This window comes from Telmatherina bonti (assembly GCF_933228915.1).
Source record: "Telmatherina bonti genome assembly, chromosome: 3".
In the NCBI taxonomy this organism is placed as follows: Eukaryota; Metazoa; Chordata; class Actinopteri; order Atheriniformes; family Telmatherinidae; genus Telmatherina; species Telmatherina bonti.
In genome coordinates, this window is record NC_136621.1 from 8408978 (window position 1) to 8435790 (window position 26813).

General features: G+C 39.0%; 2 protein-coding genes across 2 annotated transcripts; both read right to left on the reverse strand.

Annotated features, from left to right (window-relative positions):
* Positions 1–982: 982 nt before the first annotated feature.
* LOC306774376 (interleukin enhancer-binding factor 3-like) lies at positions 983–17548 on the reverse strand. The gene is made up of 20 exons (XM_079264398.1): positions 17419–17548; positions 16880–17028; positions 16192–16303; positions 15641–15834; positions 14083–14251; positions 13821–13968; positions 10332–10423; positions 9802–9897; positions 6697–6808; positions 6510–6607; positions 6321–6432; positions 6114–6242; positions 5727–5917; positions 4815–4934; positions 4523–4654; positions 4085–4237; positions 3870–3999; positions 3710–3748; positions 1597–1917; positions 983–1495 (listed from the first exon to the last, which is right to left on the reverse strand). The coding sequence occupies exons 2-20, from the start codon at positions 16987–16989 to the stop codon at positions 1380–1382; spliced, it is 2574 nt and encodes an 857-aa protein (XP_079120524.1). The 5' UTR covers positions 16990–17028; positions 17419–17548; the 3' UTR covers positions 983–1379.
* Positions 17549–18643: 1095 nt separating this feature from the next.
* On the reverse strand, positions 18644–23980 carry LOC306774902 (prostaglandin E2 receptor EP1 subtype-like; the record flags this gene model as incomplete). The annotated part of the gene is made up of 2 exons (XM_079265090.1): positions 18644–19123; positions 23258–23980. The coding sequence occupies 2 exons, from the start codon at positions 23978–23980 to the stop codon at positions 18854–18856; spliced, it is 993 nt and encodes a 330-aa protein (XP_079121216.1). The 3' UTR covers positions 18644–18853.
* Between the last annotated feature and the right edge of the window lie 2833 nt (positions 23981–26813).

Consider the following 26813-nt stretch of genomic DNA (forward strand, 5'->3'; position numbering starts at 1 on the left):
TCAGTGTTGGGGACAAAAGGGTCATCGGTGTCACATGTGATCTACAATAGTTGTTATAGCTGGTGTCTAGACTCCACTTTTTCCACTTCAGTGTTAATCACTCTTTTCCTACTTCCACATACTGTCCCCCTCTCTTTTGCACCAATTTTAAAATATATACTGTAGCTCAACTTTAACCTGTTGGAACCAGACATGGGCAAAAATATTACAGAAAGCAGCACTAATTCACTTTTTTCCCCCAGGATTTTTTATGTAAAAAGAACAAAAAAAAACCCCCAAAAAACTCAGCAATTCAAAAGAACCCATTGTGAAGGCATTTTAAAGCAAATCCCTTTTCAGGCCGTCAACAGGCGATGCAGACGTTAGCGCAAGACTCAATGCAGTCTGTTAGGCTGTTTATTCTGAATCAGCTTCATGGGTCTGTAAGCTGCCCTGAGATGACATTGTTGTAAAGCGACACTATACAAATAAAGGTGAACTGACTACAATTTCTAAAACAATTTGTCCTCACATATAAGGCTGATTTGTGAAACAAATGAAGGCAGATAAGCTGCAGTTCAGACGAAACGGGGAAACTTGTCTGATGACATCAGCTAGGTGTGGTATGTGGTTCCAGTCCTGTATTCTTGTGTTAAAACTTTAATTCCATCAGCCCTGTAAAGAGTAATCTCTGTAATTTAATCAGACCTGCAACATTTTAATGTGATGGACTTAATTTCTTCATTGCCCTAGTTTTCCCAGATGGCCTGTCGTCTTTATTAGCCAAACAGCTGCCTCTTATACAACATTCAACCTAGACAGAAAGCTCATGTGCTCCAGAAGCCATTCACAGCACGGGTGGGTGTAGAAAAATTACCCAGTAATGCTGATGTGATGATGGGTTTGCATTTACAAGGGAAGATCAAGTCACAGCTTGAAATCATTCAGACGGGAGCACTTCTCTGACATTAGCCATAATGTGTTTATGCTTTATCCTTCAAGGAATTACATCACACATGACAACAAGAAGGAAAACAAAGTGATAATTTAGGTAAAAGAAAAAGAAGAATTTAATGTTTTTGTTAAAGAAAGATTAGAGCATCTTTAATGAAAGGAATAAATCTTTAGTTCAAAACTACAATCACCTTTGAATCAGAATTATATTCTGCAAAAGAAGAAATACAATTTTAAAGTAAAACACAAAAACCCAAACACTACTTTTAACACAGATGTGATGTAGGTAACAGAAAAAGACTGACGGTTATCGCTTTACCAGATGGCAAAACTTAACAGAAGTGAAAAGTTTTAGAGAAAACAAGTTTTTCCTTTACAGAAGTGGCATCTCAGGATCACCAAGGCTGAATATTGTGATTAAAAAAAAAATCTGTCGGGTGTGAGGATTAGTAATTTGTGTTGTATCCAGAATACGTGCTGTGGTTTTGTCCTCCGAAGCCTTGGTACATGCCATATCCCTGTTGATTCGCCCAGGACGACTGGTTACCCCAGTCTGTGGAAACTAAACAAACCGTGAGATGTTACTCATCTACAGCACCAACAGCTTTAAAAGTAATCCAAAACTGTGATGCAATCTGAAAGGAAGCTTGTTTATTGCCTTACCATAATTATTATACCCTTGCCCTCCGGTCACAGAACTGGGATATGCTGTGCTGTACATGGAGTAGTCTCCTCCGTGACCTTGGGTCAGCATCTTCTTCTTCGCATCTCCATACCCGTAACTGTATGGGCTCTCCTGATCAGCAGGAGGAGGCATTGAATGGTAGCTTTCTCCTTTCGAGCTGCTGGAGCTGGTCATGGGTGTGGAAGAGAATGTGGAGCTGCTCTCAGGGTAAAAGGTGCCATAGCCGGTGGTACTGCCTGATCCTCCAATGCCGGTGCTGGTGCCTGTGGCGCTGGCTGCATTGTTCCCATACAGATTATCTTAAAGACAGATAACCAACATAAATAAAATCATCAGTAGCAATAAAAAGTGTGATTTCTGTTGTGGAGTCGTGCCCCAGCATGTTGACTCATTCATCTGATTTCAGTTTGCTGTGGCAGAAAACATGAAAACCTGCAGGACTGCAGCAGTTAAGGACTTTGTCCTTCACTGCTCTAATGAAAGAAGAAATGACTCTTAAACGAGACAATAAAAAAAAAAAAAAAAAAAAAAGGTACAGTGACAAAACACAGCATGTAAACAGAATCACCGCCATTTCAATTCTGTTTGATCCCACAAAGTTAATCAGTTCTGCTGATGCTAATCTCAGCAGTCTGCTACTTGCTACCAATTGAGCGTTAACAGATCCAGTTCTCAAGTTAAACATTTCCTGTTTAGCCCCCCCCGCAGCTTGAGATAATCTAACTTAACTTGTTGATCTCTCCAACAAGTTAAGTTAGTTTGATGTTGACTTTTGTCTCATCTTCAGCTCTGCCCCTTTCTCTCTTTCTTCTCATCTCTCCCCCAAACATGGTGCGCTGGGAAAATGGCCAGTGTGTTGATATGCAGATGGTGGTGTGTGATGCAGTGAGCAAAGTGAAACTCAGCTGCAAGGTGTTGAAGCCTCCCAGACAAAATGATGTTTGGTTCTTTTAGCCTTGGGATGCTGCAGAGCAGCAGCAGCTCCAGTAATGTACATAATAAATATCACTATGGCATTAAAATGAGTCAGAAACATGTACTTTTTAAGGGCAGAAAGCTATCTGGTGCTACTTTAACAACATAATCAATAATTAAGAATCGGTCAGGGTTCCCTCCACCATATCATCTGGTCCAACATGACTGTGCCTGGAAAGTGGCTTGGTCACTTCACTCCAAATTTGCCTCCATTTGCTGACTTCCTGGTGAATTTAAAATAAGTTCTGAAGTTATTAACCATGTCAACATGTCTATAGTTTGTTTTTTTCTCCTCGTGTTATAATAAGTCTTGTGAACCGGCTGCCATCATTGATAACTAGTGATTTCTGCTGAAGAGTGACACCTACAGCAAGGCTGTTGAACTCCCCGTGAGCTGTAGTCCTGCAGGTTTTTTATTAATGCATCACTGCTCCAACACACCTGGTTAAAATTAAATGTCTTTCCTCAACTTGACTTGATGTGAAGTTCTATCCAATGATATCAACCCATCAAGCTGCTTCAGGTGTGTTGAAGCAGGACACATTTCAAACTGCAAGACAGCAACCCCTGGAGGACGGACTCTGTACATCTGTAAAAGATTAAAGGAACCCAGTCTGACTGTTAGGAGCTGCATGACCTGTGAACCAGCTGATTATTGAATTTCTTATGTTGTTGAAATTCATTTAAGTTATGTTGCTTCTCTGATATGTTTCCCTGCATGCAACCATGTATATTTTAGCTTCTTATTCTTGAGAATCATGACAAAAATACAGATATGAATAACCAAAGTTACACAAGTGATCACTGCAAGGTCAGTGCAGACAGGTCCAGAGGAAAATACTGACAGATGCTGTTCAATGAATAAAGAAAAGGTGTAGTCACACTCCGAATCAATGAAACTTTTATCTGGAATAAGCAAAATTCCTAACATTGGAAAAGTAAAACAGGTTTTCATTCCATAGATTTTGTAGAAATGATAACCCAGAGTATAAATGTGTTTTTTCAACATCATTTAAATAAGTGATGCTTAAAACAAATGTTTACCAAGTCAAGGGAACACACACACACACACACACACACACACACACACACACACACACACACACACACACTTACGATAGCCTGTTCCTGAGCTGCTCTCGTAGCTGTAGTTTGCTGTGGACATAAAAAAAGATCTGTTTAGTTGATTTCCTTGTAGTTGTCAACTGCTTGTTGCTCATGTTTAAACGATTCTCAACTCAATAGGCTTTCCCCTAGTTAGTGTAAAATTCCTTACTCTTGTTATAGCTGGGCCCCGAGGGAAACGGTTTGCCTCTGCCCCTGCCTCTGCCCCCTCTGTTGGGACCCCAGCCACGGGACCCAGTGTCTGAAGGAATGCCGCGGATTGTGCCGAATCCTGGGATGTGCTGTTGAAACCACAGACGGCAGAAAGTTAAAGCGCTCTGAAAACATCATGTGGCCATTTTAAGGTTCTTTAGTTAAATAAATTACCATGTCAGTGTAGGTTATCTTCTTTTTTACAATGGGGTTAGTAACTTCGGTGTCATCTGGGAAGAGCTTCTCTAAAGCAGCAAGTGCGGCGTAGGCTTTTGCTTCTTTCTTGGTTGAGCCCCTCCCTGTGAACTTCTGCCCATCCACTTCCACCTCAGAATGAAAAAAACTCAACAATTTAGCATTTTTGTTCAAATCTGATTCTATGACCTCAACTCTGAAGAGTCAAGACTCATTTCTCTAAAAGTAAAATAATGATAGTACTTTTTTCCCAATTGGAAATGTAGCCTTTTACCCATCTCGGAGTTTTACAAGAGAACAGTGGGCTGACATATTTTGGCACACGGGAGGGTTTCTCAGGGACCCACCTGCTTCCCACCCACATCTAATTTCTTCTATTTTTTATTCATTCCCTGCTTTTTGATTAATCCAACTCACCTCCATGACAAAAGCCTTTTTATGGTTGCTCCCCGTTTCTGCAGAGAGCTCGTACTTCAGACTGCGGCGCTTCTCGTTCAGCTCCATCACAGGGTTCTTGCCATTTTTTGTCAAGATGGGACCCTGACTAATCTACACACAGCAAGACAGGGGGAAAAAAGGGATGTTTTAGTTGCCATTACATGTGAGTCACACTACAACATTCAGTTATTCCACCAGCAAGGAAAGCTTTAGTGTACACCATTAAAGAGAAGCTTTAAAAAACAGCTAAAGAAGAGTCTTTGGTACATACATCCTCTGGCTTAGTAGTGGCTGTGGTTGCAGCATCAATTGCTTTTGGGGTTTTTTCAGCATCGCTGGTGGATTCTGATTTAGATTCGGGACCTATTGGAAGACCAAGATATTGCAGGACCTGCGAATAACAGAAAAGTTTGTATTTATGTTTTACACACATTCCCAATATTTTAGAGACAGGGAAAAACTGGAGACTTAAGCCCTGTTTCCACTGGCAGGTGCGGGCTGGGATGCATTCTGTGCACTTCCCATGCAACCTAGCATAAAAAAAAAGCAAGAATTGCTTTTTTTTTTTTTTTTTTTTTTTTTTTTTTTAAAAGAACAGATTTTCTTTTTTTTCCCTAAAATCTCCATTAGAAATGGCATCACGAAGCGCCATTCCATGGATGTCTGAGGAGGAAGAGTTGTTATTCTCTTTTCCTCGTTTCTAAGTTGTGCTTAGGTTATACTTTAACTCACTGGCTGCCAAAGATGTCTTTAGCACTTTTTGTAAACGGAAAACCGATTTGGCCGGGTTCGCTTGTCAAAACATCCCCAAAACGCGCTCTCCAAGCACGCACCCATGCCCTCTGGGTCTGTACCCTGAAGATGGCCCGATGAACGCACCGAGCAAAATTGGCCTTTCACATCTATAAAATTCTGCGGTCCTGAAAGCTGAACCAAAATGTTTCCACACGCCAACAGTATGGGGTTCCCTGCTGTAGCCGACAGCCAATGAGTGAAGCTAGGCGTGTTGTAGCTGAGGCATCCATCAGTAACCAGCTGATGCTCCATCTCTCAGCTAAGGGTACAGTTGGCTGTGAGAACGCAATAAGATGACAGTTTACAGACCATGTCTGTATAGCATACCCGTCTCTTACCAACCCACACCCATTGGGTAGAAACAAGGCTTATAATAGATCTGTCTTGCCTTGATGGCTACGTTAACTTTGGCAGCTTTTTTGGAAGGCCCTGTTGCTTCAAATGTCTGTCCGTTCAGGTCCACGACCATTGTAAAGACTGGCTCATGGACTGGACCAGTCTGAGACGCAAGACAGTACTCCAGGCCAGGTTTGTACTGGTTCAGACGCATTACAGCATTCATGTTGAGGTCATCTTTTACTATAGAAGAAAACATAAATAAAAACCACAAAAAATTATTAAGTATCTACATAAAACATCTACATAACTTAGAGAAGCAGGTAGAGTATCTCTAAATGTCTTATAGTCTAACTGAATAAAGTTCATGTGTGAGACATGTTGGGATTTTCTCTGGACAAAACAAAAGAAGTATCCTGACCTGTTAAAGATTACCAACCTTTCCTCTGGAAGCGTTTCAGAAACTTCTTCTGTTTGCTGTTGAGTTGGCTGTCCTCTTCGTCACTCTCCACATCAGACAAAGATCTCTTTACTGGCACGTTGTAAGTTTCAATAGGTGACATCTGGGCTGTATTTGAGGGGGGGGGGGGGGTTAATCCTAAAAACCAATCCCTGAATCCATGCACACACAAAAAGAGACATCTACCTGTGTCGTCTCCTTCTTTTAAATACTTCAAATATTTTCGTGATGTCACAGGTTGGTTGTCCATCCCCAACACTTTGTGCATCTGTCCAAATGCACACAGTCTCAAAGCAAGCTAAGGAAAACAAAGAGGTTTATGCATTATACAGTTCATTTTGGCTGTGTGTGCACGTGTTATCAGGCTTACAATACCTGAGCACTCTGTGTTATGTCTTCACACTGCTGAGCTGTCAGATTTGCACAGGCGTCTACCTCTTCCTTCTCACATGGGTCTTTAATGCCTGGGCCATCTTTAAACATATGCATTTCCATTTTTGCATTACTATAGAGCTGATGATAATAGAACTCACTCTGGGTTTGGCAACTCATAAAATCTCACCTTGCAAGAGGATTCCAGAGGCAATGCTTTCCAAAACCCTTCGGAAGGACTCGCCTACTCCCATCGGCCTATCTGATGTACTGATGACCTTCTCTACCAGCAGTTCAAGAGGCTACACGGGGAAAAGAAAAAGAATAAGAAAAGTAATAATTAAAAAGCAGATACCCTGTTCTCACACTGTGCTACGTCTATAACTGTTGTTAGTTGTTCTCTCTCTCTCATGGTGAACTACTAATCTAACTAATTTATAGATTACACAGAGTGCTTTGTATGTTCTCTATGGGCTAAATGTTTATATTATAAAAAGAAAAACATTATGTCTCTGGTTTTACTTGATCCACCAAAAACAGGCAAAAACTGAATTTCAGATCTTAACTTTGGAGTGACTTGACCAGGCAACATACTTTGTCACATGATCTAATCATTCGAGGATAGTGTCTCTGTCCAAAGCTGTAAATTCAGGGACTGCAAAATGACTCTACATCACCAGTTGCTATCCTAATAACAAAAACAGGAAAATGGCTGAAAAATCAAACCTGAAGTAGATGGCATCGTCTGTTGATTCAGGTATCACAGGACTGACAGACTCAAGATCATTGGTAACGTTTTCTCCACTTAATTCCTTTCTGGAAATTTACAGGAGTTTTATCTTAATTAGTTTGTATATACAGTGGGGCAAAAAGTATTTAGTAAACTACCAATTGTTCCAAGTTCTCCCACTTAAAAGATGAGCTAGGTCTCCAATTTACATCATAGGAACACTTTAACTATGAGAGGCAAAATAGGGGAAAAGAATCCAAGAAATCACATTGTAGAATATTTATAATGAATTAATTGGTAAATTCCTTGGTAAAATAAGTATTTGACCACCTACAAACAACAAAAGTCTTGGGTCCCACAGACCTGAAATTTCTTCTTTAAGACGCTCCTCTGTCCTCCACTCGTTACCTGTATTAATGGCACCTGTTTGAACTCATTATCAGTATAAAAGACGCCCGACTACAACCTCAATAAGTCAGACTCCAAACTCCCAAATGGGCAGGACCAAAGAGTTGTCAAAGGAAACCAGAAACCAATCGTAGAACTGCACCCGGCTGGGATGACTCAATCTGCGATGGGTAAGCAGCTTGGTGGGAGCAAGGGTTAGGAAAAGGAAGACATTTAAAACCACTGATAATCTCCCTCAATCTAGGGCTCCAAAATCTCCCCCTGTGGGTCCAAAATGATCATAAGAAAGGTGAAATCCCAGAACCACACAGGGGGGGGGCCTAGTGAATGACCTGCAGAGCGCTGGTACAAAAGAAACAAAGGCTACCATCAGAAACACACTATGGCGTTGGGGACTCTAATCCTGCAGTGCCAGACATGTCCAGGCCCGTCTGATGCTAGAGCATTTGGATAATCCATAACAGGATTGGGAGAATGTCAGATGAAACGAAAATATAACTTTTTGGTAAAAACTCAACTTGTCATGTTTGGAGGAGAAAGAACACCATGGACACTGTGAAGCATGGGCGTGGAACCATTATGCTTTGGGGTTGTTTTTCTGCAAAGGAACCAGGACGACTGATCCGCATCCAGGAAAGAATTAGTAGGGCCCAGGTATTGTGAGATTTTGAGTGAAAACCTTCAATGCAAGGGTATTGAATATCGTGGCTTGGTCTGTCAGCATGGCAGTGATCCTAAACACACTGCTGGGTAGAAAAGAAGTGGCTTCGTAAGAAACATTTTAAGGTCCTGAAGTGGCCTGGCCCGTCTCCAGATCTCAACCCCATTTAAAAAAGAAAAAACTCTATGGAGTGAGTTAAAAGTCTGTCTTGCCCAACGACAGCCTCAAAACATCCCTGCTCTAGATGGTGTTCCTGCTGGAACACACCTGACTCAGACAAGCTCTGCACATGTCTGCTAAATAAACATTGATTTGAATCCGGTGTGTTGCAGCTGGGACACTTGGAAAACCTGCAGGACACCGGTCTTTGAGGACCAGGGTTGGGGATCTCCGCTCTAGAGATCTGTATGAAGGAATGGGTGAAAATACCAGCAACAGTGTGTGAAACTGTCTGTTTACAGAAAACATTTGACCTCTGTCATTGCCAACAAAGGGTATAAAACAAAGTATTAAGTTGAACTTTTGTTACTGATCAAATGCATATTTTTCACCATAATTCGTAAATAAATTTAAAAAAAAAAAAAAAAAAAAAAAAAAAATCAGACTGATTTTTCTCCTGTCATTGTATAAGTGTACCTATGATGAAAATTGGAGACCTCATCTTTTAAGTGGGAGAACATGAACAAGGTGGGTGACTGAATACTTTTTTGTCTCACTGTACACGGTCTCACGTGATTATTCTGGCATGATCGGATCACGTGCCGCCTTCAGGACCATAACAAAAGAATCTGGTCACCTGGGGTGCTGCTGATTTGCTTTACTGTAAAAAGGGCAGAACTGAAACCTTTTCAGTTTTTATTTTTTTGATGACCAACCTTATACCAGTGATGGTTTGAATCAATACAAAAATATCAATTCAATACTTTCAATATATATTTTGCTTTTGTAACTTTACTAAACAAAAAAAAGTAGTTTGTGGAATTTTATTGGGATAAATGGCATCTTTTTTAAATTTAGATTTGGTGATTTTGTGTACAATATCTTAATAGAATAAAGTGGAAAAAGTAATCAGATCATACAGGCAAGGCTGGGCTGAAAAGGGGGATAAATACTTTTGTTTTAAAATGATTAACTTATCAATTTTAGTGTATAAAAGGCTAATGGGTAATCAAACAACCAAAATAGTGTCTGACCTCATAGTTAACAGGACTTTTCACAAGAGTTTCCACTGAATTGTGAGACAGTTAAAAATCTGTTCTGGTGATAAACCCCTTTTCAACAATTGCTGCCACCACTGTAGAATAAAGTCTTCATTTAGAACTAATCTACCTCTGTGTGTAATCTTACAAAGGTAGGTCTCCTACTATATTTTAATCTTAGCAATAAAGGTGATACTTGGAGAGGCTGATATCTTGTGAGGTGATGCGTTTTTAAAAAAAAAAATGTCCTGGATTACTGTCTTATGATTTTTGCAGGAAATAAAGCAGATTTCTCACCCATCCTGACAAAGGCATCCAGGTAGGAACACGGTTACACAAATCCCTCATGACTCGGATAACCATGACAGCAGAATTTAGATTATTTACTTTAGCCTGAAGACAGAAAAAACAAACTCTGGTTCAGTTAAAGGGCATGTAGCCTCTGGAGACACCTCACCTCTGTGCTTTCTGAGTTTCCATGAATCGATTCAGGAAACAGAGCAAGCACAGAATGGTAAGAACTATCTAAAACAATTGAAAGGACTTGTATGCCAGGTGTGTAGGTATATAAGATCATTGCTTAGTACTGGAGTTGAAATTAAGAGAGCTCAGTCTCAATTCCAGTACTGGCATCGACACCAATGATTTAACTGCATCTATCATTGGTATGGATCAGCAGATCATTATTCAGCTTCCCTTAAAATCAAAGCTGGAAAATCTTATGAGCTACATTAATAGGAAAAAAAAATTCCTTAATGTCTTTAGATGGACAAAAAACAAGAGAAAACAGTTCAACCTTATGTACAAATAAGGACGTGAATGCAAACCTGAAACCACTTGGCGTGGCGGAGAGACGCCAAGGCAGTTAGGCATTTCTGCCTGTCCAGAACGTCCGGCGGATCGTTGACCGTTTGCGTTTCTATTGACGAGGTGGGGTAAGAAGAAAAGGTACAGTTTGACCAAGGGGGTGGGCTCTGTCTTGCAGCTCAGGGAGTAGCAGCTTTTCCCAAACCACCAGCAGCAGGGGAAGGGGTTTCCAAGTCCCTGTTGTGTAAAACTTTGGTGTTCTCTCAAAGATCTCTTCAAACTCTCCCAGAGAAAATGCAAGTGTACGCAAAATTATTCCCAGAGTAGTTTTCACAACATGATTGGATGTGCTGTGAATGCATGTGTGCACTGCGGTAATCACCCCTTCCCTCAGCCCCTTGGCTTGGGTTTGCTGCTCCCCCCACCTCCTGAGACAGTGTGTCCAGTTGGTCAAAGGTCCAGCGTTCCTACAAAACTTGACAAACTAAAAGGCAATTAATTGTAAACCACAAGCATTTAGAGAAACTCCCCGTTTGTCTAAAACTGCAGCAAAACTGATTAATCCCTGATCTCCATGTTTGCCCATGACAAAATGAGTGCAGGTGTGAGAATAGGCTCCAGATTAACTTTTTTGCATTGGTTGCACTGGTACGCCTAACTTAACAATTTACACCAGCAAAAAGCCGAGTTGGAAACAAACTTTTACAGAATCACTCTCAATGCCTCATTTTAACATATTTTAAAAGATCACTTTATGACTATTGCCCATGTGCAATGAAGATTATGTAAAGGACTGTGTTTAAGAAAATGTTTATCTTCATTGGAAGCAGAATTGCAAAGTAGAAACAGGCGTTACGTTTTCAAAAATAAACTTGAAGTGCTAGCTTCACTTTACAGATGGAAACTAAACATTTCAAACCCTGAAATGGATCCTGAGCCTGTCCTGCTTCTTGTAAATATGCCTCCCTGGATTTACAGTTAATCTATTATCTTTCATGGGAATTATCTACTTGGACTTAAATGTTGTAAAAGGCAGCTTTGAACTGCACCTGGAGGCATGTAAAGTAGTCAAACACAGGAAGAGTGTGATCGAGGCAGTTTCCTGCCAGCCTATGTTAGCCACTCTATTTTCAGTCTGATGCATCCCCAGAAACACATTTAGCTTTTTATTTATTCTCTAGTGTGTTGATGTTTTTGGGACAATTTAAGTGCTAAAATACTGGCAGTCTGGAACCCTGTTAGTTCAGATGACACAGACAGGTTTTATTTGGCTGAGTAACCATGGAAAAATACTTAAAATGGCTGTGGCAACAGATCGTTCCTACATGAGCAAATCCCACCATTTCCCAGGTTTTACTAGGGCTGTGACGATCTGGTTTTGTCCCAATTCTATTCTGATTTTTTTGTGTGCCAATTTTATTTAAATTGCGATTCTCACAATTTTTTGATGGTACTGATTTTTGGAGACTAAAAACAAAAAAAAAGGTTCAAAACTTTTTTGCCAGTCATTTCAATTAATTTTTTTTTAGAAAAAACAACACAGTAGCCAGACCATCATTCTGCGCTATAATGCCCAAAAAGACAAGTTAAAAAAAAAAAAAGTAAAAGCAATAAAAATTACAAAAATGTTATTTGTATTCATTAAAAAAATTGATTTAGTTAAAACAATCTATTTTAAAATTATGAAGCAAAAATCCTGATATTTGATTTTTTTTTTTTTCCCTACTTGATTTTCCACCACTAGGTTTCACAATTAACTCCAGTTTCAAAGTCAACTTTTTTAATGTTAGTGTTGTTTTTGATCATACTGGATGCTAAATGTGGCAGTCACAAACCACAACATGGTGCACAGCTGAAGTTCAGAGCCACATGGAGGTAAAGACCCAACTCTTCTCTGCCTATAATTAGCTTTTTATTTGAGTGTCATTCTTATCTAAGCTCTGGTAAGAAAGGGATGAACACAGAATATGGACACAGACATTTGGGGAGATAAAAGTCCTACACCTAGACCTGGGAACTGGCGCACTAGAGCTATCAGGAAACAAAGCTCATTGCACACACTAGTCAAACCAAAACCGGTTCTTTATGAAATGTGCCACCACATTATAGCTAAAAGTTCATAGCTTAACGCTTCAACATTTAGTTATGAACGATTTCTGACACAATCAGCATCAACAAGGATTTTACTGAGCAGCTCCAGTGTGCAGTGTAGTGAAACCACTAACGCTGGACTGACACTGGTTAAACATGTGAGGCTACAAAACCTCCTTGACCTAAAAATAAACTCCCTGCAACTTTATGTGAACACAGCTTATGCTGTTAAGCTCTACAGAAACTCCACCAACGAGGAAATCCAGCTCAACACAGGATGGTCTGGCTCCTCTTTTGCAATTTTTTTCTTCAAACTGAAACTCTCTAAAAGAAAAACCACCTATCAGTTTTGCTGCAGCTGGTCCCAAATGTACATGTTTAGCATCAAGAGCATGCAATGCGCGCTTCTGACTTATTTGGAAAAATGCCTTCACTTTTAACATGGAAACAAAAATAAACAGCTGTTCTTATGACTGAGGCTGTGTCATGGCCAACATGAGCAGAATATACCGGCAAATACAGAGGACATGCAGTGCCTCAAAAACGATTTTCTATTTATAAAGGGGAAAAATGCCAGGACTCTCAGGAAAGAGAACAGCCAACACGAGAGTCACTGTCCAGGCTCCACTGTGCTTTAATGAAGTGTGATGGACAAATATTGTAGGGTTAAGCCCCTATATTCCACTGGACATGGTTGCAATGTGACTGATGGAGTTGATCACAGACTGTTGTGATTCCACCACTCACACAGCATCTCTTAAGTTTACTCTAAATATGCATCTGGGCCCAGAAATCATGATTGATTTTGGGTTTGTTTTACCTCTCTGAAGTGTCATACTGAAGCTGCTACTGCGGCTTTTTTCAGTCTGCTGAACAATGACCACAGTCAAGTCGTCCGACAATAGATTTACTTGGTCCAATTAGCTGCTGCTAAATTCAGAGAAAACTGGTCTTAAAGATGGAGACATGACTTTTTTTGTTTTTGTAAATACAAAATATTTCAGGTGTACAACATGAAACGTTTAAAATAAAAAAAGTACCAAAAATTAAAAAAAGAAAAAACGCACACATACATTTCACACACTTCTAAACTGTAACACCAAACCAACACTTCCCTCTCAATGGTGGAAGTAAGGAGGGGCTGCTTTTTGTCCGGTCGACGGTGGAAAAAATCTTGTCAAAACCATTAAACTTAACTGTATCTTCTATGAAAATGACATAAATAGTCAACATTTTGCTGCATGTTGGGAAGAGTGGATGTTGGGACAAAAGTTGTTGCAAAGCCATGTCCAGTGGAATTCCAAGTACAGCTGGCGTTTAGATCAGTGGAGCAGAACAGCAACTTCATACTGAGAACACACAGAGCAGGCCTGTGAGAGCTGAAGTCCAACTACTGGAAACTAAATCGACATACACACCTTCCTCCTCTGTATTAATTTTCTCTGTCCTAACGAGAGGTGATGTCAAGTGGATGGTAAGAGTCAGGACGGACTCTTTACAGCTTTTCACTACAATGGTTGCATCCTCTGGATAATGGTTTACTGCATATGTTTCAGCAGAAATTGTCTAAAGGAGTAAAAAAAAAAAAAAAAAAAAAAGTGAATGAATCAAAAGCTTAACTTAAAGTTAAATCTGTTTAGATATGTTATAAAACACAATAGATGTTTTTTTCTACTATACCTCTAACTGTTCCACTAACTTTTCAGCCACTTCTTTAAGCAAAGTGATTGTAGGCTTGTTGGAGCAAAGCAACACCAACTCCAGAGCCTCGTCTCCTTTCAGGATGAGTCCTTTGGCCACCAGTCCAACCCTCATAACTCCGCGCAAAACACATTCCCTTGGATCATCTCTTTTTTTTTTTTTTATTGGCAAGAGAAGAGAAAAAAAGACAAAAAAAAAAAAAAGAATATACAAATTTGAGTGACTGCAAAACAATATTTAAAAAATGCATTCAATTCATATATTTCACAGTCTTAAGAAATTAAAATTCAGACGTCATGCTAACCCATGTTATTAGACCAGAATCAATGAGCCTGTCTACATGGCCATAAAAAAAAAAAAAATTACTGCAGGTAATAATTAATAATAAAAATGGCAAATCAGATGTGAAGTGTTTACATGCACTTCTAAAATGCAAAAGTTCAAAAACCCTGGTTCACATTTTCCAATCCATTACTGTATTTTTGGAGTACACACGCAGTAACACAACTTCTTGTTAAGAACATGGCATCACCACTCTGTGCGAGGTGCCAGTGTGTTAATAAGCCTAAATAATATGTATACGTGTTGTGAAAATTTTATGTTCTAACTTAGATTTTCATTTATTTCATAATCCTTAGCATATATTAATTTCTAATGATTATTGTAGGTCTGAAGAGGTCATGCTGAATTTAAGCTTAGTCACATAGTGTCTGCTTATTCTCCTTACAGACATAGCAATGTGTAGAGGCCCTGAGATGTCTACATTCAGACATCTGGGATCTGGTTAACTAGAACACTCACTTCCTTTGAAGAGTGTTACCGCTAACAACAGACCATTCTTGTTTAGAATAACATAGATTCAGGGCAGGCAATTGACGCTCTTATGTAAGGGTAAAAGGATGGTTTAGTCTGGAACTCAGAACATTTTCATACTTGCCGCCCTGTCGGACCTCTGAACTGTCTCACCAAATTGCAACTTGTATTCCTCTTGTACTTTTTTATTTTCTGTTCAACAAACTTTGTAATCTTCACTTCAGAGCTAGACTCCTCATCACTGACAGACTTTTTTCCACAACACATGTTAAAATTGTACTAATCATTTCAGTCTTTTAGTGGAAGACATAAAAAGAGAGATTTTCTTTTGCATGTGCATATGTAAAAACTAATTAGACAGCTCTACTTTATATGCACAAAGACACTAAAGTGTTGGAGAGAAATTTTGGTGCAATTATCTGATGAAAGACAAAGTTATGCTGTTTACATGATTACTTAAATCAACAACCTGGGTTGTTAACACAGAGGCATACACTAGTAACACAAGTCCTTTTCATATTATCAATTTAAGGAAGAAGTATTGTGCCAATTCTTAAAATAAGCTGAGCTGCTTTGCATTACAGCCAATCTAAATATTTATATAAGAGGAATAGTGGACCTAACCTAAAAGACTCCTTAAACCCACCAGAGCTATTATATATAATCTAAGTATGGGATTCAAGTGTTTTTATTTTTCATTCAGTCGTTTGGGGACCTTGCTTACCTCCCTTCCTCTGTTGTTTCATCTCCATCTTTTGGAACATCAATCTTGTCAGACACAATCTTAAGGGCACACTCCACATGAGAAATGATATTCTGCACTGCCTCCAGGTCCTCTGCTGAGGGATACACTTCAGCATGTTTAGCCATTACCATATGGTCAAGCGGGCCTGAGTGCTTCAGAGGAGCAATGGGTTCCTTGATTAAAAACAAGTTTAAACAGTTAAAAATGTGAGTGGGGAAAACCATGAAGACAAATGAAAATGCTAAATTTACTTAAGGAAATTTCATGACAGATAGAAAAGAATAATTATTAAAGCAGTTTTTGCATTTCTGCTTCACCGATACACTGCTACATGCAGGTAAAAATACTCTGCAATATGATTTTTGTAAGTGAAAAAGAAATGCAAGGAAAATGAAGCCAAGATGCACTGGACATAGCTTTCTGCTAAAAGGGAGATCAATCTTTTCATGAAATCTAAAGTAAATAAAAGTTTGAAACTAAATATTTCAAATTATAAAACTCAAGAGTTATCTAAAAGATGACAGGACAACCTCAATGTGACGTCTGTCCTCAATATCTTCAATAGCAGCAATGTAGTCATGGTACTGCCTCAACTCCTCCTCGTAACACAGGCAGTCATACCAGTAACGCAGCTCCTCATATCTGCAAAGAAAGATTGAAAAAAAAATGTGTTTACTCCAAAAACAGACTTTTTTTTAAAAAACTTTTTAATTAGTCAATTTATAAAGCACTCTTCATATATTAAAAAATGTACATAGTGCTTTATACATTTAAAAACAACACCCCTCCCACCTCAAACACACAAACTTACAGGTACATGTATACAGACTTTTTGTACACAAACTACACACCTAGTAAAAAAAAACCAAAAAAAAAAAACCCCAAACAACTACTTGTGGCTGAATACAGATGACAAACAAAAACAAAAGAAAAAACACACCATTTAATCGCCATCTTACAGTCAAAGCAGGTACTGTTGCAGTAGGTATTACAGTTTAGGATTCTTTAATATTTGACCTACCCGCTGCAAGATGCAAGACATGAATGAAATAATTAAATGTTTAGGCAAAATGAGCCGTAACCTGATGGGACATAATTGTGTCAACTTCAATCATTTGAATTAATTGTACTCAGCACACGTTTAGCTGGGGATATCAGCTACTATGCCCTCATTATTTGTCTGTGTGTGGTGAAAAACACATCTGTTTTCCAGAATACCTCTCAAAGTGATCCGGTAGGAGCCGGTGGCCCTGCTGAATCAGGGCGTCCCAGTAAAGCAGCTCCTCATAGGCCTGGTGCTCGTCCCACATTGCTGCAGCGGCCGCCATGCTGTCAGGACCGACAGACCAAGTCTAGCTCCTGTTTTACTGAACAAATCGTTATTACGTCACGTTACTGAAGTAAACATTAAGCAAGTAGACACATTTAACACCGAACTGAATAAAGAAATGGGACATGATGTTAATACGCTCAGCGAACGTGCGCAGAATAGATGCGCAGTAGATTGAGTCAGGGCGTTTGGATAGAGATGGTCAACTTGTGCAAACATGACAGGGGTTTAGGACAACTGACTTATCAAAGCTTGTTCACACCTATAACAATGTTATTCCGTTATTGTTCAAATCTATAACAATGTTAATTTGTTATCTACGGTTTGTACTTCTCTAACGGCAGCGAGCTCACGTAAGCAAACACGAGTGCGATTTTCTCAAAATATCAGTAACAAAAAAGGAGATGTTTGTGCTTCTACCGCCTACCTTTTAAACAAACAAATAAATAACCACGGCTTCCTTCTCCTTTTCTGTTTCTTATAAGGCTGTTTGTATCCACTATGTTGCGCATTAATGTTCTCTCTTCTTCGTGACACGAAATATGGCGCGTTTCTTCTTCGTTTCTCGTTTGGTAGCCACCTGACAAACAGGCCTGAAGGTGCATTTACCGCCCCCAGCTGGTGTGGAGGGTTAGATCCGACGACTGACTTTCTTTCTTTTTGTTTAATTCTACACTTCCACCTTCTGTCTTTATTCAGAATACAGTTCAGTAAAAAGCTTTTTAGATTTTAATTATTAATAATATGAAAGCCTTGCACTTTAAATTCTTGTATTTTTCTCTGATATTGATGTAGATCATATAGATGGACAGACAAAGACAGACAGACAGATAGATGTAAGATATTAGTTGTGTTGAACTATGCATATTTTGATATGGGAGTGTGTGAATAAATTTGACTGCATCTGTACATATACATATTGTATAGTTGCTGTCAAAATTATCCAGCCTCTGGTTGAATTTATATATATAATACTTGCGCCGTAGATTGAGGCAAGGCATTTGTATAGAGATGGTCAACTTTTGCATACATGACAGGGGTTTATTATTGCAAAAATTTCTGCACATACAGATATTTATTAACCACCCACTATACTCCTTAATATTCAAACAAGGCACAGAAAAACAAATGTAGTTTTACAAAATCACATTGCACTGTTTTATTTACAATCAGTTTAAAAAAGCTCTCATACATCTTCAGTATATTCTGGGTAATACTCAAGTATTTACTAACAAAATTCACATTTTGGAAAAAAAAAACCCCAAAACATTTAAACATCCCATAAAATAATGTATAAACTTAAACGCAGTTGATCTCTAAAGTATCTGAATATTAACATTCCTTAAATATGATACATTCAGCAAAACTAAAAATAAGCATAACATTTGTTATACAGTATTTTAGACTTTGAGCTCCCTCTGATGGTTATTCTGATATAGTTCAGTGTTTCCAGAGGTAATTCTGTATCAGAAAAAGTCAACATGCAAAAAGGTTTTACATTTTAAAGCTAGCAAAAATTATATTTGTAGATAAAACTTTTGACATTTGCTAAGAAATGTTAAGGAATGTTTACTTTTTTAAGGTAAACATTAGTGATTTGATGATACTTTGTGCAAAATATAGCATTAGCTAGCCTTCATTTGTCAGGTCAGACAATACTTAATAATAAACCTTATGGAGTATGAATAGAGCGGATCTAAAATGAAAGAACTGAGAAATGAAAAAAGCTGGACTACTCCATTTCAGACTCAAAGTTGCCCCTTGTGTCTTCACATCATTGCAAGTCTGTCTTTCTAAATGTCTTTGCATTCAGGAACCTGATTACACAGTTGTACTTCCCCAAAGTCAGTCAGTCTCTCTGCTCAGTCTTGGTTAACTGCATTTGTGTCTAAGCTGGGAATAGAGCTTTGCTCCCAGCGGCTTATCATAGAGCTCTGCCGTCCTGCCTGGCACTTAACAATGAGGGAGATTTTGCGGAGCACGGTGCGGCGCAGCAAGATGTAGACCCAGGGGTCCAGGATCTGGTTCCATGCAGCCAGCCTTACTCCCAACTTCATCAGGCTTTCGTAATTGGACATATCCTCCCCACTGCTTCCTGTGCGGGGGAGGATCACAAACCTCAAGCTCAAGATCTGTAAAGAAGAAACATTCACTTAATATGTGAGTCACACATAGAAGCTGAAATTATTTTCTTTTATTTTAAGAAAAAAAGACGTGCAACACTGATGTAGTCACCCTCTTGTGGCAGGGGCCACTCATTACAATGGTCCGGACCAGACCATCATTTTTGCAACACCCCTGCTTTGTGCTACTTTTTCCTCCTCTTGTAAGAAAACAGTGTCTGAGGAGACTAGAAAGAGAAAGCGGGAAAGAGATTGCTCCAGAGGAGAGACAGGAGTTGATTTGGGCAAAGACTTTGCTCATTGGAGTCAAGATTGAAGGAACAGTGTGGATGTAAAACCCACTCTGTTTGCCTTAGTATTATCAGACTGTTAAGTAAGTTCGCTCTTTGCCCGTTGTGCAAATGTACCAGTATTGTACTTTTTCACAACTTTCAACCAATTTATTCAAAACAATGTACGCAAGTACTGATGAGCTACAGAGTGTTGCAGTATACGTCTGTGTCTTTATTTTGCTGTTTAGGAGAGCTCAGTGTGCCTAGTTGAAGCTAATCTGTCTGGCATTAAAACTTAGCTAAACAGGATATCTTGTCTATTTCTAATTACATAATTAGATGTAATTTTTATTATTTACTTGAGTTTGACTGTGGTTTTTTTTACTGTGTACCTGTTGTTGCCACAGAACTTTTCTATTCTATTCTATTCTATTCTACAGTCATTTAGCAGACGCTTTTATCCAAAGCAACATTTAACTTTCTTTTAAACCAAAGAGTTTTAATTGACATAATTAGTATTTGTACCTTTTAAGTTAAATTTTAATTCTGTTCAGCACTTTGGTCAACAGAGGTTGTGTTAAATGTGCTATACAAATAAAAATTGAATTGTATTGAAATTTGAATTAATGGGCTACAGACCAAAGCTAATGTGTGACTCCCTAAACATGTTCCGCAAGTTGGGCTGGATGCAACAAATGTATTTCCTATAATTCACGTACATTTCAAAGAATTAACAAAACAATTAGTTTTTTTAGTTTTATGGTTTTCGTGTGTTGTTCAAAGGTAAGCAGTACTACTGTAATGCCCCATAAACTAAATGGCTATGCTGACTTTGTCACAGGAAAAAGTTATTGACATGAGTTGTGCCCATATTAAATGTTATTACTGTTACACAGACATAAACACTGTTTTTTCTTTTTGTGATGACAAGGACCTGCAACACCTCGTATTTGATTGTGAGAAGACAAAAACATTTGTCAATGATTTAAATAAAGGGAAAAAAAAAATCTTTTTTTACTATGAAACACCTGCTAATAACACAGTAGAATTTGTTGTTAACTTTTTTACTCTGGAAGCAAAATGTTTCCTCCACAAACAAAAATGGCAACAAATTATCCTATCTTTCCTTTACTTTAAGACAAAAACCTCTTTCCTAATTTCTCTTAACCTGATAAAAAAATTAAAAAGATCAAAAGTCTCTTATCTGTCCTCACAGTTTTACAAAAATAAGCTATATTTTCAAATTTTATGTCCCCATATTTATGTTTTTTGTATATATACTTTTGCTTTTGTTTAAGAATCTCTTTCTCATGTTCTTTGTTTTCTGTCCCATCTTCTGTTACAGTCATTGTACTGTTGCTATAATCAAGGATGTTATCTTTTATATAACCCATAGGATACTTTCATTCATGCTTAGTTGCTTCAATGGTTTAATTTGAAAAAAAAAAACAAAACAAAAAGGGTTGTGGCCATCAACTGTAAATAAAAGATGGACGCCATAGGTTTCTGAAAAGCTCATCGGGCAGTTCTCACTGTTTCTATCTTAGCAGCTTCACGTGTGCCATTTCTCCAGGAAAATATTAAAATGGGCAAATTGGAATAGCTGAGAAACAGGGGTGTGAGTAGATGGGGGTAGATGATGAACATCTATTAAACTGTGACCTACCTGTAGCTAAGAGCTAACCGAGCTAACCTGGATTGAACAGGAGCTAACCAGCTAAAGGAGGTTGGCGGGCTAAAGCTAAAGTGTGCTGTTAGCCAGCAAAAATTTGTGTTTGAGCAAAACTCAGCCTTGTTACAGAAGGACATTGGGTACCTGCCAATAAAGAGGACACGCCCCCAATTATGCCGAATTTCAAGATTAGATGACTTCTAAAATGATCCGTTATAAAAAAAATTGCTCCCCCACAGTTGTCATGAAGGTAAACTTGACCTATTAAACCTATAATAGGTTTTTGAACGAGGCTGTAAAGTTTACTGTTTATTTCTGCGATGAGGTTGATCTTTTTAGCACGGGACTCTGGAAATTTGTTTTGTTTTGGGCCCTGATTGGATGAGGGGTGAATTATATTTTTTGGCACTTCTGTTTTCTTCACTTTTAACTCTTTTACCACAAGAGGAAATTAGAGAAAATTGAGGCTGTGCAACATGTGGCAGGACTGGATGAGCAATGAGGCAGTGTTTTGAAGAGCTTAGGTCACATGACTAAAAAGCTATTGAACTTTAAAATCTTAAAAAATTCATATAAAATAATTCGAGAGGAAAATGGAAAAAAAATAAAGGCTGTGCAACATGTAGCAGGAGTAGCTGCACCAGTTGACATTGTTTGGAGATGTGTAGGTCACATGACTAAAAAGCTATTGAACTTTGAAATATTAAAAAATTCACATAAAATACCACAAGAGGATATTAGAGAAAATTGAGGCTGTGCAACATGTGGCAGGACTGGATGAGCAATGAGGCAGTTTTTTTTTAAGTGCTTAGGTCACATGACTAAAAAGCTATTGAACTTTAAAATCTTAAAAAATTCATATAAAATAACCCGAGAGGAAAATGGAAAAAATAAAGGCTGTGCAACATGTAGCAGGACTAGCTGCACCATTTGACATTGTTTGGAGATGTGTAGGTCACATGACTAAAAAGCTATTTAACTTTGAAATATTAAAAAATTAATACAAAATACCATGAGAGGATATTAGAGAAAATAAAGGCTGTGCAACATGTGGCAGAACTGGATGAGCAATTAGGCAGTGTTTTGAGGTGTTTAGGTCACATGACTAAAAAGCTATTGAACTTTAAAATATTAAAAAATTCATATAAAATACCAAAAGATGAAAATGGAGAAAATAAAGGCTGTGCAACATGTGGCAGGACTGGATGAGCAATTAGTCAGTATTTTGAGGTGTTTAGGTCACATGACTAAAAAGCTATTGAACTTTAAAATATTAAAAAATTAATATAAAATACCAAAAGATGAAAATGAGGAAAATAAAGGCTGTGCAATGTGTGGCAGGACTGGATGAGTAATTAGGCAGTGATTTTAGGTGTGTAAGTCATGTGAGTAAAAACCTTTTGATGTTTGAATTAATTACAAATTCATATAAAATAGCAATAGATGAAAATGGAGAAAATAAAGGCAGTGTAGCACTCACAGATAAATCATAAATTGTTTAAAAATGTTTTAACATTCATAGCCTCTGTGGTTGCGGAGATAGTTATGTTTAAATTCTGCTATCGTTAATTTGTTGACGGTCCCTAACTATCCATCGGTGGTGAAGACCGCTGCGGTGAAATTTGCTGTCACAACCCCACGACAAAGCAGCGTAGGGTCGGTAATTTATTACGAGGAGACTGGGTGTTCGAATATAGATGGAATGTATGAAGTTGAGAAGGCCGTTGCATCGTGCATCTTAACCCCACGACAAGGTGGCTTTGGGTCGGGAGACTGGGTGTCCGAATATCTGTTGAATATCAAACATCAAACTAACTTTGTAAGTATTGTAATCAGTCATAATTTTTATTCCATTTAAAGTCTGCTTCTGTTCATTTGTGCTGAAACAGAAAGAAATTAAAGAAGCTTTGCACACAGCTTTCAGGCACCATCCACAATCTCACAGAGAAGAAAACTAAATCTCGAATCTGCTCATGATTTGACCATTTTTCAGCTGATAAAATCTTACAACTATTTGGACCTGTGGTCAAATTAGAGAAGGTCTGTGTATAAGCAAGACATTGTTCACTTTGAATTGACGGTCTGCTGACCTGACACATGTCTAAACTAAAATTCATCTACATTTAGCAGTTGCTAACTTAAGCTACACTTTTCCAGATGAAACCCGACTTTAATTTCATTGTATTTCCAGGCACTTACCAACAGAGGGCTCCAGCAGATGCATGAGGTGACCATGATACCAACCAGCTGCACCACCATCTCTATGTCATGAGACCTAGTTGAGTGATGGGAGCCAGGTTGCCTCCGGAGTCGGGCCAGCACCAGAGTCAGTCCACTGATGGTGTTAAACACCATCGCCAGAGCTAAAGAGATCAAACCAAGTCCAGAGAACAGCAGTACAATAGCCACTTCAGCCTTGGCAGTTGAGAAAACATCGATGAAACACCATGTTCCAGGCTTCTGAAGGGTGTACGAGCCCGGCTGAGAGTAGGGCAGCAAGGCCACACTCAGAGCTCCCAACCAGATGACAACCAGGCAGACTTTTGCTCGTCTTTTGGTGACAAGGGATGAATGCAGAAGTGGTTTAGTAACACCCAGGCATCGCTCTGCAGCCATGGCACAACCCATGAAGAGAGGGCATAGGCCAAAAAAGACCATGCTGCCACCCAAGAGCCAGCATATGTTATCAGAAGTGGCTTCAAACAGGTAGAGTTGGATGACCAAGGCACCAATAATCACATGACCAATGAAGTCCGTAATCACCAGGGAAGTGGCAAAAAGGTGGAATGTAGCTCTGGAGCGCCGCTGCTGCAGGCAATAAGCATTAACCAGGATGAAGAGAGCCATGATATTGGAGATAATGCCCAGGGTCATGGACATGATGACAACGATGAGACCACTGGCAGTGGTGGAGTTTCCCATGTGTGAATGATTTTCAACATCAAACATTTCTGAGCTGTAAACTTCAGGGGGTTGACAGCAAAGAGAGGCTGCAAGAGAGGAAAGAAAGACGTGGTTTGAAAAGTGCAAGTAAAAATTCGTACTAAATTTAGTTGAAGAAAGAAGCTAGAATAATTGGTGAAGGAAAAGTTATGTCAACCCAAATAAACGATAAGTTTGGATGATTTACTCAGTGCTCTGTTGCTTGTTGCCTCATAAACACATTATCATAATGGCAGCAGAGTTCACCCTCAGAAGAGGACGAGGAGCACTGAAGCCACTCTTACATTAGACGCCTTGAGCAGTAATCTCTATTTTTATTTTCTCATTAAGTTTTGATTTTTTTACACCTTTCGAAACTTTAGCTTTGCAGAGTTTTCCATAACCAACAGAGCAAAACTATGAATTCAGCTTTTTTCCAACATGTCTCTATACATTTTGAATTTGCCCTGCTACACAAATGCTAAATACAAGAACAAATTAGATTCAAGTATTTGGTATATCTTTTAACATAATGAATGATAAACTCAAGTATTTGAACATATTTGTTTAGGCTCTATTTCATCCAAGATTAAGGTCTGAAGGTGTGATCATGGAGCTCAGTATGATGCAAAAGCACAATTAAACAGATTTTCTACAAATGCTTTAACAGACAAACTTATTTATTCTGGCAAAACCTGAATAGACATTTTTTGTTTGATACACCAAAGAACTATATAAATGGTAAATGTCAAATTATTATAATTCAGATTAATTTAATTTTTAGTTCTGTATTCTTTACAAACAGAAAAAGATAATTACAAAATTTACAAAAAATGAAATTGATTAAAATAAACAACAACTCACCACTCGACAGGTCGGGTATTATTCTCAGTCCGGTGCAAAGAAAAATAGATATTCCGTGAAGTACGTCTTTAAAACAAAATATTCAGTTGAAAAAACAAAAAATAAAAACAGTAAAAGCCTTTTAATAAAATCCAGAAGTCACGTTTCCTTTTAATAAAATCTACCGGTGCAGGGGAAAATGAATGTATGGGTTAAAGAACATTTTCCCGTGGCTGCTCCAGCATGGTGTGGTGAAGGTGACTGAGGCTGAAACGCTCTCTCGTGTTTTTATAGCGCGTGTATTCAGCTGGTGTGCGCGTCCCCGCTGATGCGCGCCCCCTGAGTCTGGTCTGCTGCAGTCTGTTTACATTCACTTCACGTCCACTTAGCACAGTTTAACGCTGTTACTCACTTCATATGTCTCACCCACTTTTCCTAAATGATCTCAGACAAGCGAAGCCTGTTTCACCTCACCTCAGCAGGGTTTTTTGCACAAACTTGCTCAGATTCAGCCTTCTGCATCAACTCTCCTTTAATGGCTGCTTGGCCATCAAACGGTTAATAAACTGGCGTTTGCTTATATCAAGTTTGTGGTGAATATGTTCAGCTCATGGATCAATACTGAACAGATTCGGTTCCAAGGTTTGAATTATATATTTATTTGTTTAGCTTCATGTGCAACTCTGCCCTCAAAATAACCCCCGCAGTATCAGTTGTCCAGAAGGATCCAGCGCTTAGTTGAGCTAGAGATGTCTCACTTTTCAGTTATCTAAATAAATGACCTGTACAAGGCAAGAAAAACTTTTAATGCTTCCAGAATTGGAGAAAAAAAATGCATTTTTATGGTCGTGGTTCACTAAAACTGTTATTTATTATGTAGAAATATGTTCGCAACATGTGGAAAAGTCTTGTTCACCCTCACAAAAGATGCAGATGTTCCCTAAGGACATGCTACAAACTGGGGACAGATGGTCATATTTGGTTTAAATTTACAAGGATCTGAAAAGCTAATGGCACACTTGCATAAAACTGTGGTCTGGAAACTAACTGGAACAATATTTAAAATTGGCTGCTGGTTCACAAGAGTAAGTATGATGTACGCTGACACAAAACTGGTTTCATTCTTAAAGACAATCCATGACAGGTTATAAGCATAAACTGCAAATATCAAATAGCCTTTAAGATGTGTATGTTAGTAAACAGGTTAAAAATACATATTTTTCTTTTTTCTGACACTTCAGAGTGATGCAGACAAGTCTGCAAAGCTGTGTTGTCAGAAAATAGCACAACAAGTCAGATTGCCAAAGTCTTTTCAGTCCATGTTGAGAGGCAGAGGTGGAGTCATTTTTGGACAACTACAAGCACAGTCTTTGTTTTTCAAAAACTAGAGATAAACACAGATTCACATTAAAGTGAAGTATGAGATACAAAATATGTAAATAGATAAATGAATTAATTACCCCTCCCTGAGCCGTCACCTTATCGTGGTGGAGGGGTTAGTGCGTCCCGAAGATCCTAGCAACTATGTTGCCGGGGCCTTTATGCCCCTGGTAGGGTCCCCCATGGCAAGCAGGTGTCTAGGGGAGGGACCAGACCAAGCACAGCTCATCAACCCCTATGATGACGACAAACCCGGGCATAAATGTCCCTTGCCCGGACGCGGGTTACCGGGACCCCCTCTGAAGCCAGTCCTGGAGGTAGGGTACGAGAGCGAGCGTCTGGTGGCCGGGCCTTCGCCCATGGGGTCCGGTCGAGCTCAGCCCGAAAGGGTTACATGGGCCCCACCTCCCGTGGGCTCACCATCTGCGGGAGGAGCCATAGGGGTCGGGTGCAGTGTGAGCTGGGCGGCAGCAAGGGGCGGGGACCCTGGCGGTCCGATCCCCGGCTGCAGAAGCTGGCTCTAGGGACGTGGAATGTCACCTCTCTGGTGGGAAAGGAGCCTGAGCTTGAGCGCGAGGTTGAGCGGTTCCGGCTAGATATAGTTGGACTC